Source organism: Zalophus californianus, chromosome 14 (genome assembly GCF_009762305.2).
Source record: "Zalophus californianus isolate mZalCal1 chromosome 14, mZalCal1.pri.v2, whole genome shotgun sequence".
Taxonomy (NCBI): domain Eukaryota; kingdom Metazoa; phylum Chordata; class Mammalia; order Carnivora; family Otariidae; genus Zalophus; species Zalophus californianus.
The window spans coordinates 27,482,825-27,499,001 of record NC_045608.1 but is presented as its reverse complement, the minus strand read 5'-3'; the positions used below and the strand labels follow the sequence as shown (position 1 = coordinate 27,499,001).

The 16,177-nt window shown below is 58.1% G+C and overlaps 2 protein-coding genes across 7 annotated transcripts; one reads left to right on the top strand and one right to left on the bottom strand.

Annotated features, from left to right (window-relative positions):
* Positions 1 to 339: 339 nt before the first annotated feature.
* SLC7A4 (solute carrier family 7 member 4) lies at positions 340 to 4,157 on the top strand. Its single transcript, XM_027576668.2, has 5 exons — positions 340 to 386; positions 1,097 to 2,118; positions 2,597 to 3,237; positions 3,504 to 3,612; positions 3,720 to 4,157. The coding sequence occupies exons 2-5, from the start codon at positions 1,137 to 1,139 to the stop codon at positions 3,908 to 3,910; spliced, it is 1,923 nt and encodes a 640-aa protein (XP_027432469.1). The 5' UTR covers positions 340 to 386; positions 1,097 to 1,136; the 3' UTR covers positions 3,911 to 4,157.
* Positions 4,158 to 4,638: 481 nt separating this feature from the next.
* P2RX6 (purinergic receptor P2X 6) lies at positions 4,639 to 14,947 on the bottom strand. Of its 6 annotated transcripts, none has more exons than XM_027576540.1 (12): positions 14,819 to 14,947; positions 13,906 to 14,056; positions 12,512 to 12,583; positions 9,544 to 9,619; positions 9,251 to 9,344; positions 9,090 to 9,170; positions 8,865 to 9,006; positions 8,674 to 8,783; positions 7,247 to 7,340; positions 7,092 to 7,157; positions 6,834 to 6,911; positions 4,639 to 6,746 (listed from the first exon to the last, which is right to left on the bottom strand). In XM_027576540.1, the coding sequence occupies exons 1-12, from the start codon at positions 14,872 to 14,874 to the stop codon at positions 6,663 to 6,665; spliced, it is 1,104 nt and encodes a 367-aa protein (XP_027432341.1). In that variant the 5' UTR covers positions 14,875 to 14,947; the 3' UTR covers positions 4,639 to 6,662. The 6 variants fall into 6 exon arrangements, with proteins under 6 accessions (XP_027432341.1, XP_027432344.1, XP_027432338.1 ...); XM_027576543.1 differs by having other exon boundaries at positions 14,741 to 14,895; XM_027576537.1 differs by having other exon boundaries at positions 6,834 to 7,157; positions 9,544 to 9,688.
* Positions 14,948 to 16,177: the final 1,230 nt, after the last annotated feature.

Below are 16,177 nucleotides of genomic sequence, written 5' to 3'. Positions count from 1 at the left end.
AGCTGTGCGGAGGTGAAGAATCAAGGAGGGTTACTGCAGCAGTGGCAAGCAGGTGGGTTCCAGATCCCTCCAGATCCCGTCCTTAAACTTGCCTGCCTCCCAAGGCCACCCCAGTGATCTGGATTAGTCACTTACCTGGTGGCCTGGGCTCCCTCATCTGTGAACCAGATACAGTAACAGGACTTCCCTAGATCTGGGAAACGTTCAGGTCTCCGTCGTGGGAGGTATGGGTACGGTGGGCTATCTGGGTGCTTGTGTGACAGCGAGGTGGGTGGGGCCTCGTTCTGGCTCCGGCGCAGAAGGGCTGGGGGCGGGCTCTGCGCGCAGGCGGCGTCAGCCAGGCAGGACCTCTACAGCGTGTGCAGCGGCGTCCGCAGTGACAGCAGGTGAGTCTCAGCGACTACTGCAGGGACATGCTCCAGCCGGAGAGGAGGCAAAACCTCGGATCCCCGGGTGGAACTGGCACCGCCGGCCGGAGGGTGGCGGTGACCGTGGCGGCGGTGGCCTGTCGGGGCGGGGGCAGGGCACGGAGCTTTGGCTTCGGGGTGCTGGGCCAAGAGCGCCTGCCTCCTGGCCGCCGGGTACGCAGATACCCAAGTCCCTCGGGGCGGTGTGTGCGTGTGTGCGTGTGTGTGTGTGGTGGTGAGTGCCACTGTCTGAGGCCAGGTGGCCACCTGGTTCACGTCCAGGACAGCAGAGCCCCTCCTGTTCCGGGTCCTGGAGGGCCGGCCCAGCTCCCGGGAAGCCTGGGGTTTCCACCTTGCTCTCGGATGCCGGATGCCGGGCCGGACCGAGGAGCGCCGGACCGAGGAGCGTTTCCCAACCGCGCTTCCTGGAGCTGCGCGCTTTTCACCCTCAGCTACCACCCCCCTCCCCCAGAAGCGCCCAGGTCCAGCTGCACAAGCCTCCCTCACCTGCCCAGAGGCAGACAGGATTGCCATTCTTCCCTGTGACCTCCTGCCCACTCCTGACTGATCCCAGCCCTCAGGCAAGCTAGCTATGCAGGCACTTGGGTCCCCAGGGGGATGAACAGAGCAGACTGAAGCCTGGTTAATACCTGGTTGGGCAACCTGTCATTCCCCTCTGGCCCTGGTAGGTGCCGGCAGCTGGTGTGGTGCTCCTCTCAGCTGCCCATCATGGTCAGGGGGCTGCCCAGCACTGCCAGCCTGGCGCGCTTCTGCCAGAGGCTGAACCGGCTGAAGCCACTGGAGGAGTCTACCATGGAGACGTCACTGCGGCGCTGCCTGTCCACGCTGGACCTGACCCTGCTGGGCGTGGGTGGCATGGTGGGCTCCGGCCTCTATGTGCTCACAGGCACTGTGGCAAAGGAGATGGCCGGCCCCGCGGTGCTCTTGTCCTTCGCGGTGGCCGCCGTGGCCTCCCTGCTGTCAGCCCTGTGTTATGCAGAGTTTGGGGCCCGGTTGCCCCGCACGGGCTCTGCCTACCTGTTCACCTATGTGTCCATGGGTGAGCTGTGGGCCTTCCTCATCGGCTGGAACGTGCTCCTCGAGTACCTCATTGGTGGTGCAGCTGTGGCCCGTGCCTGGAGTGGCTACCTGGACTCCATGTTCAACCACCGCATCCACAACTTCACCCAGGCCCACATTGGAACCTGGCAGGTGCCGCTGCTGGCCCACTACCCAGACTTCCTGGCTGCTGGGATCATACTTCTGGCCTCCGCCTTCATCTCCTGTGGAGCCCGAGTTTCCTCCTGGCTCAACCACGCCTTCTCCGTGGTCAGCCTGGTCCTCATCCTCTTCATCATCATCCTGGGTTTTATCCTGGCCCGCCCGCACAACTGGAGTGCTGAGGAGGGGGGCTTTGCGCCTTTCGGCTTCTCCGGCATCATGGCTGGCACCGCCACCTGCTTCTACGCCTTCGTGGGCTTTGATGTCATTGCCGCCTCCAGCGAGGAGGCCAGGAACCCGAAGCGAGCTGTGCCGATAGCCATTTCCATCTCGCTCGGCCTGGCAGCTGGTGCCTACATCCTTGTCTCCACCGTGCTCACCCTCATGGTGCCGTGGCACAGCCTGAACCCTGATTCCGCACTCGCTGACGCCTTCTATCGGCGGGGCTACAGCTGGGCAGGCTTCATCGTGGCAGCCGGCTCCATCTGCGGTAAGGGGCCTTTCAGGCGTGGTGGGAGTGAACAGGGCAGTGGTGCCCTGCCCTAAGCTTCCTGGGGAACACGTCCCCATCTGGGTCTGTTACTAGTTACGTAATGGGTCCAGGAAGGGGCTAATCATTTGACTCTCCACCCAGGCTTGTTGGGAGGGCCCTACTCACTGCCCCCTCCCAATGGTACCTAAAATGTCAGTTCTGAAAGTGCGCTTCCGGGTCCTTTCCTGGGAGAAGGACTCAGCCCTCATCAGATTCTCTGATGGGCCTGTCACCTAAACTAGGGTGTCCCATTCCTTGTGGAGGGGGTGGGGGTGGTGGGGTAACAATCCAACACCCACATACACTCAGGCTCACTCTGAGATCCCAGACAAACTCATGCCCATGTTCCCAAGGGGTTGTGCATGCTCTGCCTCCCAGCAGGGACCCCTGGTGGGCCTCTCCACCATGCTGACCAGTCCCCCACCCTCTGCCACAGCCATGAACACTGTCCTGCTCAGCAGCCTCTTCTCCCTGCCACGCATCGTCTATGCCATGGCCGTCGACGGGCTCTTCTTCCAGGTGTTTGCCCGAGTGCACCCCCGGACACAGGTGCCCTTGGCGGGCATCATTGTGTTCGGGAGCCTCATGAGTTTCCTGGCGCTGCTGCTGGACCTTGAGGCACTGGTCCAATTCCTGTCCATTGGCACGCTGCTGGCCTACACTTTCGTGGCCACCAGTATTCTTGTGCTACGCTTCCAGAAGGCCCCTGCATCCAGTTCCCCAGGCCCAGCCAGCCCTGGCTCCAGGGTCAAAGAGTACCACTCTTTCTCAGACCACATACAGTTGGTGGGCACCGAGCAGGCCTCAGCCCCCGAGCCTGGGCAGCTGCGGCCAGCTCTGAGGCCCTACCTGGGCTTCCTAGGTAGGTGCAGCCCTGGAGCTGCTGTGGCGTGGGCACTAAGCATCCTGGTGGCCTCGGCCATCACCCTGGACTGTGTACTGGTCTTCGGGGACTCAGCCCTGCACCTCCCATACTGGGGCTACATCCTGCTGCTTCTGCTTAGCTCCGTCGCATTTCTGCTCAGCCTCCTCGTCCTGGGGGCCCACCAGCAACAGCGCCAGCAAGACACCTTCCAGGTACCTCCCCCAGCCAATGCCCACTGGCTATCAGCCCAGCTAGGTCTCTTTGCCCTTTCCTCCTCTGCTGTGCCAGGATGAACCAGGGTTCACAGGGTGGGGGAGGCCCATACACCCATCCCCCTCTCTTTTTCTGCATGGCAAGTGGGCTCTTGTTTCCCAAATCTCCAGAGATGGAGAAAGGCTCTGTGGACTCTTGAGAAATCAGACCCTGAGCCAGCAGACCTTCCCTGTAGTCCAGCCCACCCCCGTTCTTGCCCCCTCAGATCCCCATGGTGCCCCTGACTCCAGCCCTGAGCATCCTCCTCAACATCTGCCTCATGCTGAAGCTAAGCTACCTGACTTGGCTGCGCTTCTCCATCTGGCTGCTGATCGGTGAGTGGGGGCCAGGCTTGGGGCCCTGGGTGGGCCACAGGAAGAAGACAGGCAAGGAGGGCAAGCAGGGCTGGGACCCGGCCCTCAGTCTCTCACAACTCCTGCAGGACTTGCCGTGTATTTTGGCTATGGCATCTGGCACAGCAAAGAGAACGAGCGGGAGCCGCCAGAGCTGACCACCACACGCTACGTGGTGTTCCCCAGCACCAGCCTGGAGGAGACGGTGCAGACGGTGCAGCCCACCAGCCAGGTGCCTACCCAGGAGCCCAGCCCCACAGAGCAGCCCACCAGTCCATGAATCGAGCTGGAGGCCTGTCCGTGCGCCTTCTGCCCTCCCCCATGTCCTCAGGAGCCCAGAGGGGCTGGGAGTCCCTTCTATCTGAACCAGCTCAGGTTTGTAGGCCTGCTCATGCTGAGGGGTCCTCAAGACCTGGGGGCCTTAGCCCAAGTGCCTAGTTTTGGGTTTGGGGGAGTGGGCCATGGCCAGTGCTGGTGGGGTGAATATTTTGTCCAGCGCCTTCCTGTTCATGAGCAACTCCAGCTATTTGGGCAGGTGGGGTGGGCTGGGGTGGGTGAGGGTGGGCAGGGGAGAGGCCCACAGCCCCCAGATATCCACAATAATAACGTCTTGGCCAGCCATGTGCCCTGCTGCTGTGTCCACCATTTCATTCCTTGTGGAGCTGAGTGCTTTCCTGCCCCCCCCCCAAGAACCAGAGGATTGTCCCCAAACCACAGTAAAGATGCTAAGTTTTGGCAAGAGGGAGGCACCAGCTCTGGGACAACCCTGAATCAGAGACACCACCGGCCTGGGCCCTGGAGTCCTGCCCTCAGGCTGGTGCCCTCTGCCCAGCTCAGAGCGGAGCTATGTACACACCCACACACACACCAGGAGAGGAGGGGACCATGAAAAGGGCAGAGTCAGGCTCCCCCCATCACAGGCTCCCCACATGTCCCTTGGAGGGGGAGATCCAGAGAGCAGAACCTGGGCCCCAAAAAGGTCGCCTACAAAGGGCAGTGGAGTTCCAGGGTCCTCCTGGGTTCCCAAGGCTCCCAGAAAGCATAGCATGTCCCCGAGGCCTGCCCAGGGCTCCTCTGGGGCACGTGCCTGCATGGCCATCTTGACGATGCACACCCACATGCAGACTGAGGCAACGTGTTGCTGCTTCCAGCCTCAGGCCCTGGCCACAGCTTTCTAGCTGTCACAGCTGGTACTCTCCCCCTTCCCTCAAGGGCTTTGCGATAAAGGCTTAGGATATTACACACATGTATGGTATACACTCCTGCGTACGGATGCACAAGGCCTGGGCCTGCTCCAAGTACCGCTGAGCCCAGCTGGTGGCTGTGAGGTGGGGGTCCGCAGGCCCATCCTTCCCCTTTCCCCACTGGTCTCCCTAAAGCCATGCTATGTCCATCATAGATGCTTCCAACTCCCCGTTCTTGCCTATAAGGACTACACAGGAAGCTGCTGGTTTGAGCAGGCTTTACTCCTTGACTTTCTGCAGCTATGACCACTTAGAGCCCTGAGCACAACCAGGTACATGTGACCCCACTCCAATAACCAGGCCTCAGAGCCATGTTCTCTCACCTTGGCTCTCCTGAACCTGCCTCCCCATGGACACGTCTCTGGGGATTGAGAAGCAGTGGAGACCCCAAGGCTTTGCTGAGGCTCCAGGTGCCAGATGATTCCAGATGCTAGCCCAGCCTGAGCCCCAGCCCTGGCCCTCCCCAACTGGTCTTTGTGGCTCCGCTGCCAAGCTGCCAGCTCACCCTTGGTCACCAGGGACCCATGAGAGAGAAGGCCCTTGCCTCCCTCGGGTGGGTTCTCCCAAATTCCTGCCTCTGCCCTGGGACCACAGGGAGTTTGGCTCTTGCAGCCCCTGTTCCTCCCCTCCTGACTGTGGGACTCTGGGGCAGGGGAAATTCTCCAGCAGGCAGGAATCAGACTCCAGAAAGATACCAAGCCAGCCTGCGGGGCACCTTTGTGTCCTTTGTGAGGGACATTCCTTCCAGCCACTGGGCTCTACCTAGGGTTATGTTCAAGGTCTCCTGCATGCAGTTGCCTCAGGCTGGGACAAGCAGATGCCCTGACAGGTTCTTAGCTATGACCTTGGGTAGCAGTGAATTCCAGATGTACAGCCTCCCTACTCCCATGGCTCCAGTGAGCAGGTTCTAGGGGTTGGGCTGGGGAGGGGTGGTTAATGAGGAGCCTTACAGAAGATCCCAAAGGACCCAGTGACCACCATCTCAGGCCCTCCAGTCTCTCCTCCCTATCCCAAACCCCATAGCCTGAGGGCCACCACCAGGGAGGGGCTGATGCTCATCAACTGGGCCAGTGTGAGACCAAAGGGTGCCTGTGTCCTTGCCTGGGGGTCCGTAGGGGTTGGATTATCTGCCTACTCACTCTTCATTCAGAGTTGGGTAGGTTGCCCCAGGCAATCCAACACCGGAGCAGCCTGACCCCTCTTGTCAGGCTTCTTTCTACCTTGCTTCAGACTCTGGTTGCACAGCCCCCGGTGCAGCACAGCTGAGACGGAGGGGCTCTACCTACGATAGAGGTGCTGGCGGATGGAGGGGGGCTGGAGGCTGGAGTCTGCCACAGCCAGTGGGAGGGCTGCTGCTGACAGCTGGTGAGCAGGCCACCGCTGGGAACACTGCTGACGGGGACTGGGAGAGAGTTCTCTAGACCCAGACACAGCAGGAGCCCCACTGGCCCACTACCCTGCCACATGGGTGCCCCAGGGTCTCCCCTTCTCCGTGGCTCCTGTTCTGCTGCAGGTCTCTACAAAACTGGCTTCTGTGGCCCCCCCCAGGCAGCACCCTGCTGAAGCTGGAGTCAGGAAAGGGTCAGTCTGTCTGGGAGTGGAAGGGTGTAATTCTCCCCCCACCCCCGACCCTGGTCCTGCTGGGGCTTTATCCAGCAGCTCCCCAAGATGGGGTCCCCACCCGGCAACCAGCAGGAAACAGCCTCAGGAACAGGCCAGTGAGTGGGGGCCAGAGCCTGGGCATGGGCCACTCTGGTGTTGGTGTCTGGTTCCCAGACTGGGCCCCCTCTAAGACACCTGGGCAGCCACGTGCGGGGGTGTAGAAGCTGGCTCTGTCTGCTCAGGGTTGGTGGTCACCTTCGGGGCCTTTGCCTGCAGATGAGAACATCCGATCAGGGCTCTGGTCAGTATCCTCCAAAATGTAGCCGAGCCCAGGGTCCGGACAGGCCCGCAGCCTACCTCCTCATACTTGGTACTCCAGTAGAAATGGGCTTCTTCATCCACGTACAACAGTAGCAGGTCACAGAAGAAGGTGATCTGGGAGAGGCGGGGCAGACCTGTGTCTTGGCCCTCAGCCTGCCCTTCGGCCACCTCCCCAGCCCTCACCCCCAGACTCAACATCATGCATGGTGGGGGTCGGGGTGCTTGGAGTGCACTTGGGCCATCCTGGGTACACAGTCGCTGTAGCCAGAGGGAGCCCACATTGGCCAGACTCACCACACCCAGCCAAGCTGCTCCAGTGCCCAGAGTGATGATCGTGGGGATGAGCCCGAACTTCCCTGCCTGAGACCAACCCGGACTGAGCCTCTAGGGCTGTGACTATCTCCCCCTCCCACCCCCACCCCCCATTGCCTTCACGCAGCACCTCCTACCTGCCCAGTGACGAGGATGTCGAAGCGGATCCCATAGAGCTTGAGCAGACTCCGGGCCTCCACACCTGAGGCCTTCCACCAGTGAGTGGCTGTCCTGAGGGCAGGAAAGAAAATGTGGTGTCTTGCTCTGCTGCCGCTCCTGGGCTGGCCCGGCCCTTCCAGGCCTCCTGCCTGGATGGGTAACGTCCACTGACTCTATAAACCCCCAGCCCCAGCTGTCTCAACCCTGTGTCATTGCTGGGAACACAGGGGAAAAGCAAACTGGGACCTCCGGCCTCTTGGAAGCTCCTTGTCTGCTCAGGCGACAGAGGGGACAGAAGGGTCCCTACACAGACAGAAGGGTCCCTACACAGGCATTGGTCGGGGGGGTGAGGGCAGGGAGGGAGGCAAGCCCTGAGCTGTGTGAGTCTAAAGGGTAAAGGGGACATCAAGGGGCATCACCTCTAGGCCTGGTGGTTGTTGTGTGCATATTCGTGACAATGACCAGGGGACAGGAAGTGACAGGAGGATACTGGCAGGGTGGGGGGGAGGTCTGTTTAGCAGACTCAGAGATGCGACAGTAAATGCAATGCAAGGTCCCTGAGTGCATCCCCAGATTGGAAGATAAAAAGATACAGGACTATTACTGGCACAGTTGGGGAAATTTAAATATTAGATTTCTTCTGCCAATGTTAAATTTCTTGAGTGTGACAAGGCGACAGCAGTCACGTGGGGAAGGTCCTCATTCTTCTGGCACTCACTTTCAAATAGTTCCCTTTGAAATCTGTCTGCATTTATCCAGCTGGAAGCAATCTCATTCTTGATCTCCTAAAGCACTTTTCTTTTGACTGCTGTGATTCAGAGACCCCCTACACTTGGCTCTCTATGATGTGTGCATTTGCCTCACCTCTTTGACAAAGTTTTAATCACTTTTAATCACAATAAATATTTTAATGAATCTAAATAAATAAATAAATAAATAAATCCGGCTTACTCTAGAGAGGGAGAGAGAAAGCAAATGTGGCAAAATGGTAAAAAATAAATTCAAAACAAAACAAAACAAAAACCCCTTAGAGAACCCAGATAAAGGGTGTATGGGTACGGGTGTTCACAGTACTAATCTTTGAACTTTTCTATAGGTTTCTGAGAATTTTTAGATAAGACCTAAGGCAAAAGTAAAAAAGAAACCCCCCTGTGCCGAGGAGGGAGATGCTAGAGGTGGGGGGGAGTGGGGGAGGGGCTGGGGGGCAGGAGTGTCAGGGGACAGAGGGGGACCGGATAAGGAGAGAGGCTGAGAACACCCCTCCTGGCCCTGGGGCCCCCCTTGCACACACAGTGGAGTGCCCGGAGGGGTGGGCCGCCGTGTGGTGGGTCCTGGCTGCCACAGGAGGACACGGGTGGAGGGGTGACCTGGCCAAGGAGCAGCTAGAGGGCAGTGGGGGCCGCACCTGAAGTTGTAGCTCCTCTCCTGAAGCTGGAAGGAGTAGTGGGGCTGGCAGTCGGAACCCCCAGCATCCAGGTCACAATCCCAGTGGACTCGGATGCCCACGGCACCTCCCTGCACACGGCACATCGCTGCTTCACCAGCACATAGGCTCCGGACCCTCTCCCTGAGCCCTCCTGGAACCCGTGGACCCACCAGCAATGCCAGGTCCTCAAAGACCCCTCCAGCCGCAGCCACGAGGTCCCCAATGCGGAACACAGGGCAGAAGGGGCTGTAGCGTGAGTCATAGCGGCAGCGCTTGAAGTAAGTGGCGTCCCAGGTGTCCAAGGCATTGGACCTGGGGGGTGGGGGATGGGACGGGGGTCAGGCCAGGTAGGAGACCAGGAGGGTCTGGGGCCAGGAGGACCCACCCACGCTTACTTGGAGAAGTTGAACTTGCTGAAGGTGACAGTGTTTTTGATGAACAGGGTGAAGTTCTCTGCCTGGACCAGTAGGGGCTTCCTGCGGGCAGAGCGGAAGTGAAGGGCAGGCTCTGCGGTTCTGGGGCCCTGTCCTGGAGGGGGCGTGGGGGACACACTTACATGGGCACGGTGCTGCTCTCCACAGGGCACCAGCCCTGGATCTCACAGGTCCTGTGGGTCCCATTGAATTCCACACATTGGCCTGTTTTTATGCCTTGAAAAAAAGACAAACTCCAGGCCCTCAAATTTCCACAGGGCCAGGGGAGGGGCGGGGGTAGGGCTAGGGGGCCGTTGACAGAAAGGAGAGACGCAGAGGCACCACCAGGCCTGCCCTCAAGAGCCACCCAGGGTCCCAGCCCAGCCCCTGGACACCCCACCCAGGGGAGGCACTGGAAGACAGGGCCCACAGTTACCGTGGCTGTGCGTCCCTGTCTCCCCTTCGGGACAGTCCTCATCGGCCCAGCAATTAGCCAGCGGGATGGAGGGGTGCTGAGGTGGGGAAAGCAGAGTTGCCAAGGGCCCGGGGTATGGCTCCCCTCTGTGACCCAGCCTTGAAGCCTGCAGGGACACAGGTGTGGCCCCCACTGCCTCAGCCCCATAGAGATGCCTGAGTTTGGGGGGCACATGGGAAAGCTGGAGGGTACAAATGAAAGGAGGTGGTCAGAGGAGGGTAGCGAGCAGCCCCCCGACCAGCTAGGGATTCAGGTGCTGTATTCCAAGGCACAGCAAGCTTCCTTCCTTCCTGATAGTTCTCTCCCTGCCGGAGGCCCAGATCCTCTGGTCCGACTCAGATGACAGAACAGGGAAGGTGAAGGGACTCTGGGAAGGTCAAGTTCATGCCAGGGTGGAGGCACTGGGTGTGGGGAACAGAGGCCAGGGCCCTGGTTGGAGGGGTCTGGGTAGGGAAGTGGGTAGGACCACACACACTGCTTGTTCTTCCATAAAACAGGGACATTAGCACCTGCACGCTCACAGTATTCTAGGGGTCCGTCAGAAGGGGGAGGTAGCAAGCTTTCTGGGGGCCCTAGAGCCTGGAGAGGAAAGCACACTCTCACAGATACATTCTGCCCTAGGCCGACAATGAACGCCATGGTTCGGGTCACCTGGCTCACAAGCCCAGTGCCACGGTGGCAAGAAGGTTTCGGGGACCCTAGGCCAAATGAGACAGTGGGACCGTGAGGGGTGGGGACTGTGATAAGTGGGCAGAGGACAGAGTAGGGCCACCTGTGTCCTGAGTCCACCCCTCCTCTCCCCCACCGGCTGGGCTGCCATCTCCTCCAATCGGACCCCATGGTGACCACCACAGGGCCTGGTCTCTGCGTCATCTGCCTCCATTCATTCAGCAGAGACCATCTCAGCCTCCGCCACACTCCTGTGATCAAGTTCAGCTCCTTAGCAGAATTCACAGGGCCCCTGAGATCTCGGGTTACCTCCTTGCCACCTCAATCCAAATCTAGGCTCCAACCCCACTCTGAAGCAGGTGACCCCGGAGGTGCCTCATCTCACATAGCTTGGGGCCTTTGCTCACACAGCTCCCTCTGCTTGGACATTCTCAAGATCCCACTTGAGTCTCCTCCTGTGGGAAACCCTTCCTGAGGCCCTGGGCCGGCAGACATGCCTCGCTGGGTCTCCAGCTATGGGCTCTGCCCGCATCCCAGGAACTGCCTCCTTGGCTGGGCTGCCTAGGCAGGAGCTGCTTGAGATACAAGCAGTGGAGTTTTGCATCCCCAGCATCGGGCCTGCCCCCTACCCACCCACCCACACACACAACCCGCCCCGAGGCTCAGCAGGTATTTGCTGGAGGCTGGGCTCTCCAAGAAGAACAGTGCATGTGTTGGGAGGGACTGGATGACCAGGACCCCCAAGAGGAGATGGCAGGAACGCTGTCTAGTCTCAGGAAGTCATGTTGTCAGATCTGATGAATTCCTTCCCAGCCCTGGAAGTTTCATGGGAAGAGCTCAAAGCCAGGACATGAGGCAAAGAGGAATCACATGGATTCCAGAAAACGCAGAATGATGGCTTCAGCAAAATTTCAGGACAGCCTACACACTCAACATTAATTAGATGTCTTCTGAACGTTTAGGAAAAGAAAGACATCATGTGCATTTGCACATCCTTTGTGCACATGCTTTACCTCCTTTGCGGATGGGGCCAGCCTGGGACATGTGACACCCCCGGCATCTGTGGTGATACCAACAACCAGGACATAGGGGACAGGTGACCACACAGGTACTCTCCAGCCCCGTAAGCAATTAAATGTTAGCCTGGATTTTAAAAAGAGGTCACCATAGAGGTAGGCTTCCAGGGCTATGTCTTGGGTGCCAACTGCTCAAACAAAATCCACAGCTGGAAACCATACACTTAAAAATGGGTAAGAAGGTAAATTTTATGTCACATGTATTTTATCACAGTAAAAATATTTTTGGAAAAAAACCCACAGCAGGAGAGAAGAGTAAGTGTGCTCTGTGACAGACACTGGATCTGTGGGACACCCTCAGGCAAGGGGAAAAGTTGAGATTTCAGGCGGAAAACCTGTGATTCTGGATGAGAAATAGACAAGAATAGGGAGTGAGAGACTCTGGTGTGACCACAGTTGTAGTGAAAAATATCCAGAGATCATAAGTGACCCTGAGCTCAGCATCAGCAGGAGTATGCTGTTTGGCCACAAAAACGGAAGCTGACTTGGGACACATTAATAGAGACTGAGCATAGAAAAGAGGAGGTGATCGGGGCGCCTGGGTGGCTCAGTTTGTTAAGAGGCTGGCTCTTGATTTTGGCTCGGGTCATGATCTCAGGGTCCTTGAATCGAGCCCCACATGGGGTTCCTCGCTCAGCAGGGAGCCTGCTTCAGGATTCTTTCTCTCCCTCTGCACCAGTTACCCCCCACACACACCCCTGCTCACACTTGCTCACGCTCTTTCTCTCTAAAAATAAATAAATAAATCTTACAAAAAAAAAAAAGAGGAAAAAAGAAGGTGATCTAGCCTCTTGCTATTAGAGCTCACCTGAGCCTTGTACCCAATTCTGTGTGTTACACTGACAACCTGAAGGGTGCCCAGAGGTGGGACCAGGATGGGAAGGGCCAGGACATCTCACAGAGGGCTATGGTGGAAGGCTCCAGAAAACAGCTCAGAGGTCCAGAGGCTGGACAGCCTTGAGCACGTGAGTCTACCTTGCTGGGATCACAGTAATTCCTACCAGGCAGGGTATTTGTGAAGATTAAGTGGAATGATTCACGAAAAGGTTTTAGCTCAGTGCCTGAGATATAGGAGCACATACTGAACCCTCAGTTATGTGGGAAGGAGAACGGGGGACATGGCTGGTGATCCAGGGCTGGCACAGGAACTAGGGACCTGCTGGGAAGCTCCTGGGCAGCCTTACCTCTGGGCATCTGTCCTGAACTTGTTCTGGCGTCACGAGAAAATTGGTCACCAAGAAGAACACATTCTCTCCCTAGAAAGCAAGCGTCAGGGTTGGTCCCTGCTTCCCTCCCCCAAAGGGAGAGGCCAGAACTGGCAGCTTGGCTGGTGGGGAAAAGAGTCCTGGCCCGATCAAGTCAGGAAAGTGCCTCCAGTGAAGCCAGCTGGAGTAGAGATAAGAGGCTGGCCAGGTTTCTGGCCATTTCGAGAAGCCCACAGCTGCCTCTTTGAGACAAGTGTATTTTTCATGTTCATACTCATTCTCTCAACCAGAATTGTCCAAGCACCTCCTGCTCCTAGGCACTGAAGATCCAGAGCTGAGTTGGACTGGGGACCTGCCCAAGGTAAGGGGGAGGTGGACCCCTCAATTGCATGCATGGTCAGGGGCGAGAGGAGCAGGTGATGAGCTCCACCTGGGCAAAGGGAGGGTGAGGACAGGCCGGGTGGCTGACACCCAAGTGCTGCATGTGTAAGCTCTGCAAGTTTGGGGCAATGCACACCCAGGAAGGAGAGAAGGCAGCGGGTGTGACAGTGGCGAAGATCTGGACTTGGTGGCCACCACCATGGAAAGGGAGTCTTCCCAGAGTGGAAACAAGGTTCGGCAGGCTCTGATTGATATCACATAGGAAAGCTCAGGCTGGCTGCTGGGCAGCGCGCACCGGGGACCCACTAGAAGCTCACAGCCTCATCCAGGTATGACCCAGGCAGCAGTGAACACTGCTAGGAGACAGAATATGCACAGAAGGGAGGCACAGGTCCAGCTTTGGCCCTCACTGGATGAAAAGAGGCCACCCCGGGAGAGGGAGATGATTTCTCTTTGGACGTGGTGTGTGTGAACCCAGGAGGCAGGTGGCACTTGGGGCAGGCAGTCGCTGGGGCTACAGTTTTGGCATTGGCAGGATAAAGGTAGAAACCAAAGCTGTGGACAATCTGGGTGGGGGAAGAAGGAGCTGGAAATGCTGTGTGGGAGGGGCAGAGGAGGAGCACCTGGGAGCCGTGCCCCAGGTCAGGGAGGGGAGCATTCCAAAAGCTCCAGACCCTGGTCCGCTCCACTTCTCCTGCCCCATCCTCAAGCTCCAGCCTTGAGTTCCTAAGCATTCCACTCTTCCAGGGGCAGCCCTTATAAAGACAGTTCCTCTGGCCTGGCTTCCTGTTCTGTTTCCTTGTCCACCTGGAAACCTCTTACACATCCCGGAAAGCCCCATCCAGGCTCTACTCCTCTGTAAGGCCCTTCCCAAGCCCGACCCTATGCGGTGCCAGCACCCCGCTCGGGCCTCACATGCCCCTCACACACACACTCGCCGCAAAGGTCGTGTCAGAGGTGCTACTGCCTGGCAGCAGGACCAAGGCACCTACCTGTGGTGGCTTCACAAAGTCCGCCACGTCCCACAGCTGGTTACCCAACTCCTTGATCTGGGTCACCGAAACCCCTTTGAGTTTGGTGATGACGGAAATCTGGGGGTCCGGATCTCGCTCCTGGTATCCTTTTTTGGCGAGGAGAGCCCACCTTAGGAAGAAGCGGTGGGCAGTGTGGCCTGTCTCTGGTCCATGGTGAGCAGTGGCAGAGCGGGCCCCGCCCTCTCGGCCTCTCTCCTCACACACCCTCCAGGCTCCCAGCCCAGCATTCAGGGCCCCTGCCTCCCCTCCAGCCTCATTTCCCACCCCAAACACCCTGCACAGGCCAGAAGCTCCAACCATGATCAGACAGCCAGTGCCTTTCATGGGTGTCCCCTATCAGGCACTCATGGGCTTGGAGATGCCCACCACCACCTCCTTCACCAGCCAACACCCTCCCCCTGCCCTGGCTAGGCCCAAGTCCTCCTTAAAGACTCCTCTGACCCAGTTAAAACTGGTGGTCTCCCAGCTCTCCCAAGCATCAGGGACTATACCTCCTGCCCCACCAGGGGCCTCGTGGGTACTCTGTGCCCAGAGATCAATATGGACCCGGAAACAAGGCCCAGGAAAGGAAGCAGGTGGGCACACAGGAGGACCCAGGCCCACAGCTTGCTCTTGTAGCCACTGGCTTCTAGACAGACAAAGATCCTCCCTCTGCCTACTTCCTCCCTGTCCCAACCTGCTCCCCTCTGCTACCACCAGCTCAGCCCCTGAAGAGTCAGACCGTCAACCCTCCGCCCAGCAGGCCCAGTCATTATCCCCCCAGCCAAGTGTGGCCCAGGAGTCTTTCTCTTACCCTGCCACGTAAGCCATAACCCCAAGCTGCAGCAGCCTCTGCAGGGCGCCCACCCGCCAATTCCTGGTTATCACATACTTCTCCGTTTTGTAATCCAGAAGCCCCCAGCCTGCCAAGGCCCCTGGGGAGCCCATGCTTCCAGCTCCTGCGGGCAGCTGGGGCGCATGAGTCAGCACAGTGGCAGCAACCACAGCTGAATGGGAGGTAAAGCAGGCACCCTAGCCGGCCCAGGCCAGCAAGCTATTAAAGGGACACTTCCACTGGGGACAGGATCCAGCCGCCACCCCCCAGCCCTGGGTTCAGAGTCAACCCCTGGCTGCCCAGGACCTCCCACCCTCTCCTTCTGAGGGGGCCCAGGGCCCCAGCAGAGAGGAGAAGCCTCTGCAACCCTACTCTCTGGCTTCACTTCGTTGGGGGAGAGAGGGAGGAGGAGATGACAAGTGTCATAGGTGATGCAGTTTTGGAATATAGGTGAGGTTCAGTGGGGTGGAGTCTGGAGCCGACGACCAAGAAAGAATTCTTGAGGCGTCTTTGGTGCAAAGTGGAGGTTTATTAAAGCACGGGGACAGGCCCTGTGGGCAGAAAGAGGGGCTGCCCTGTGGTCTTGAGGAGGGGCTGATTACATACTCAGGAGTTGCGGCGGTGAGGACAAAGGGGGTGTCCAGAAGGACTGTCACTTGCTAAAGACTCTCAGGATACTAGAGGCTTGGTTATTGTCAAGCCACTGCTGTTTTTCCCTCTAATGAGGCACTAACATGAAGACAGTTGGGAGTTTCCTGGAGGAATGTTACATTCCTCCTATCACATGTCCTTGTCAGTGCGCTTTAGGTTCAGAAGAAACTCAATTTTATTTACATTTCCTTGCGCCTCAGCCTCCCTTAAGTTTATGGAGGGGAGGGTGATGTTAGGGCTTCAGGAAACTGAGTTATGGGTCTCTTGGAAGTTAGGCTATTGAAAGCTTCTTCCTTGTAAATCACTAGGACATTTGTAAACTGAGGGAGACTCCTGTCCTGCAAGACTGTGATCTCTATCAGTTAACCATTTGTTTTTAAAGGGCAGCTAGGAGTGCCTGAGGAATGTCACATATATCCCAAAGGGGGGTGGGGGGTTGTAGGGTACTAGCTTCGGCTTGGTCGTCAGCTTGCCTTCTGTTCCCCCATCAATAGGTACTGTGAGAGGGCAGCTTGGGGGCTGCAGGAGCCCCGGGGGCGGGGGGTCAGGGAAAGCTTCAAGAAGAAGTGACCTCTGAGCTGACACTTGCAGATTCTGAAATTCAACAAGCACAGTTGGAGAGGAATGTTCCTGGTGGAGGAAGCAGTATATGCGACGCTAGAGCATGAGAGAGAATTGGCAGCCACGGAGTGAGAGCGTGACTCTGGTTCCAGAGGGGAGGGTGACCGGGCTTTGCAAGGTTCCCCAGGCTCTCTTGCGCAGTGC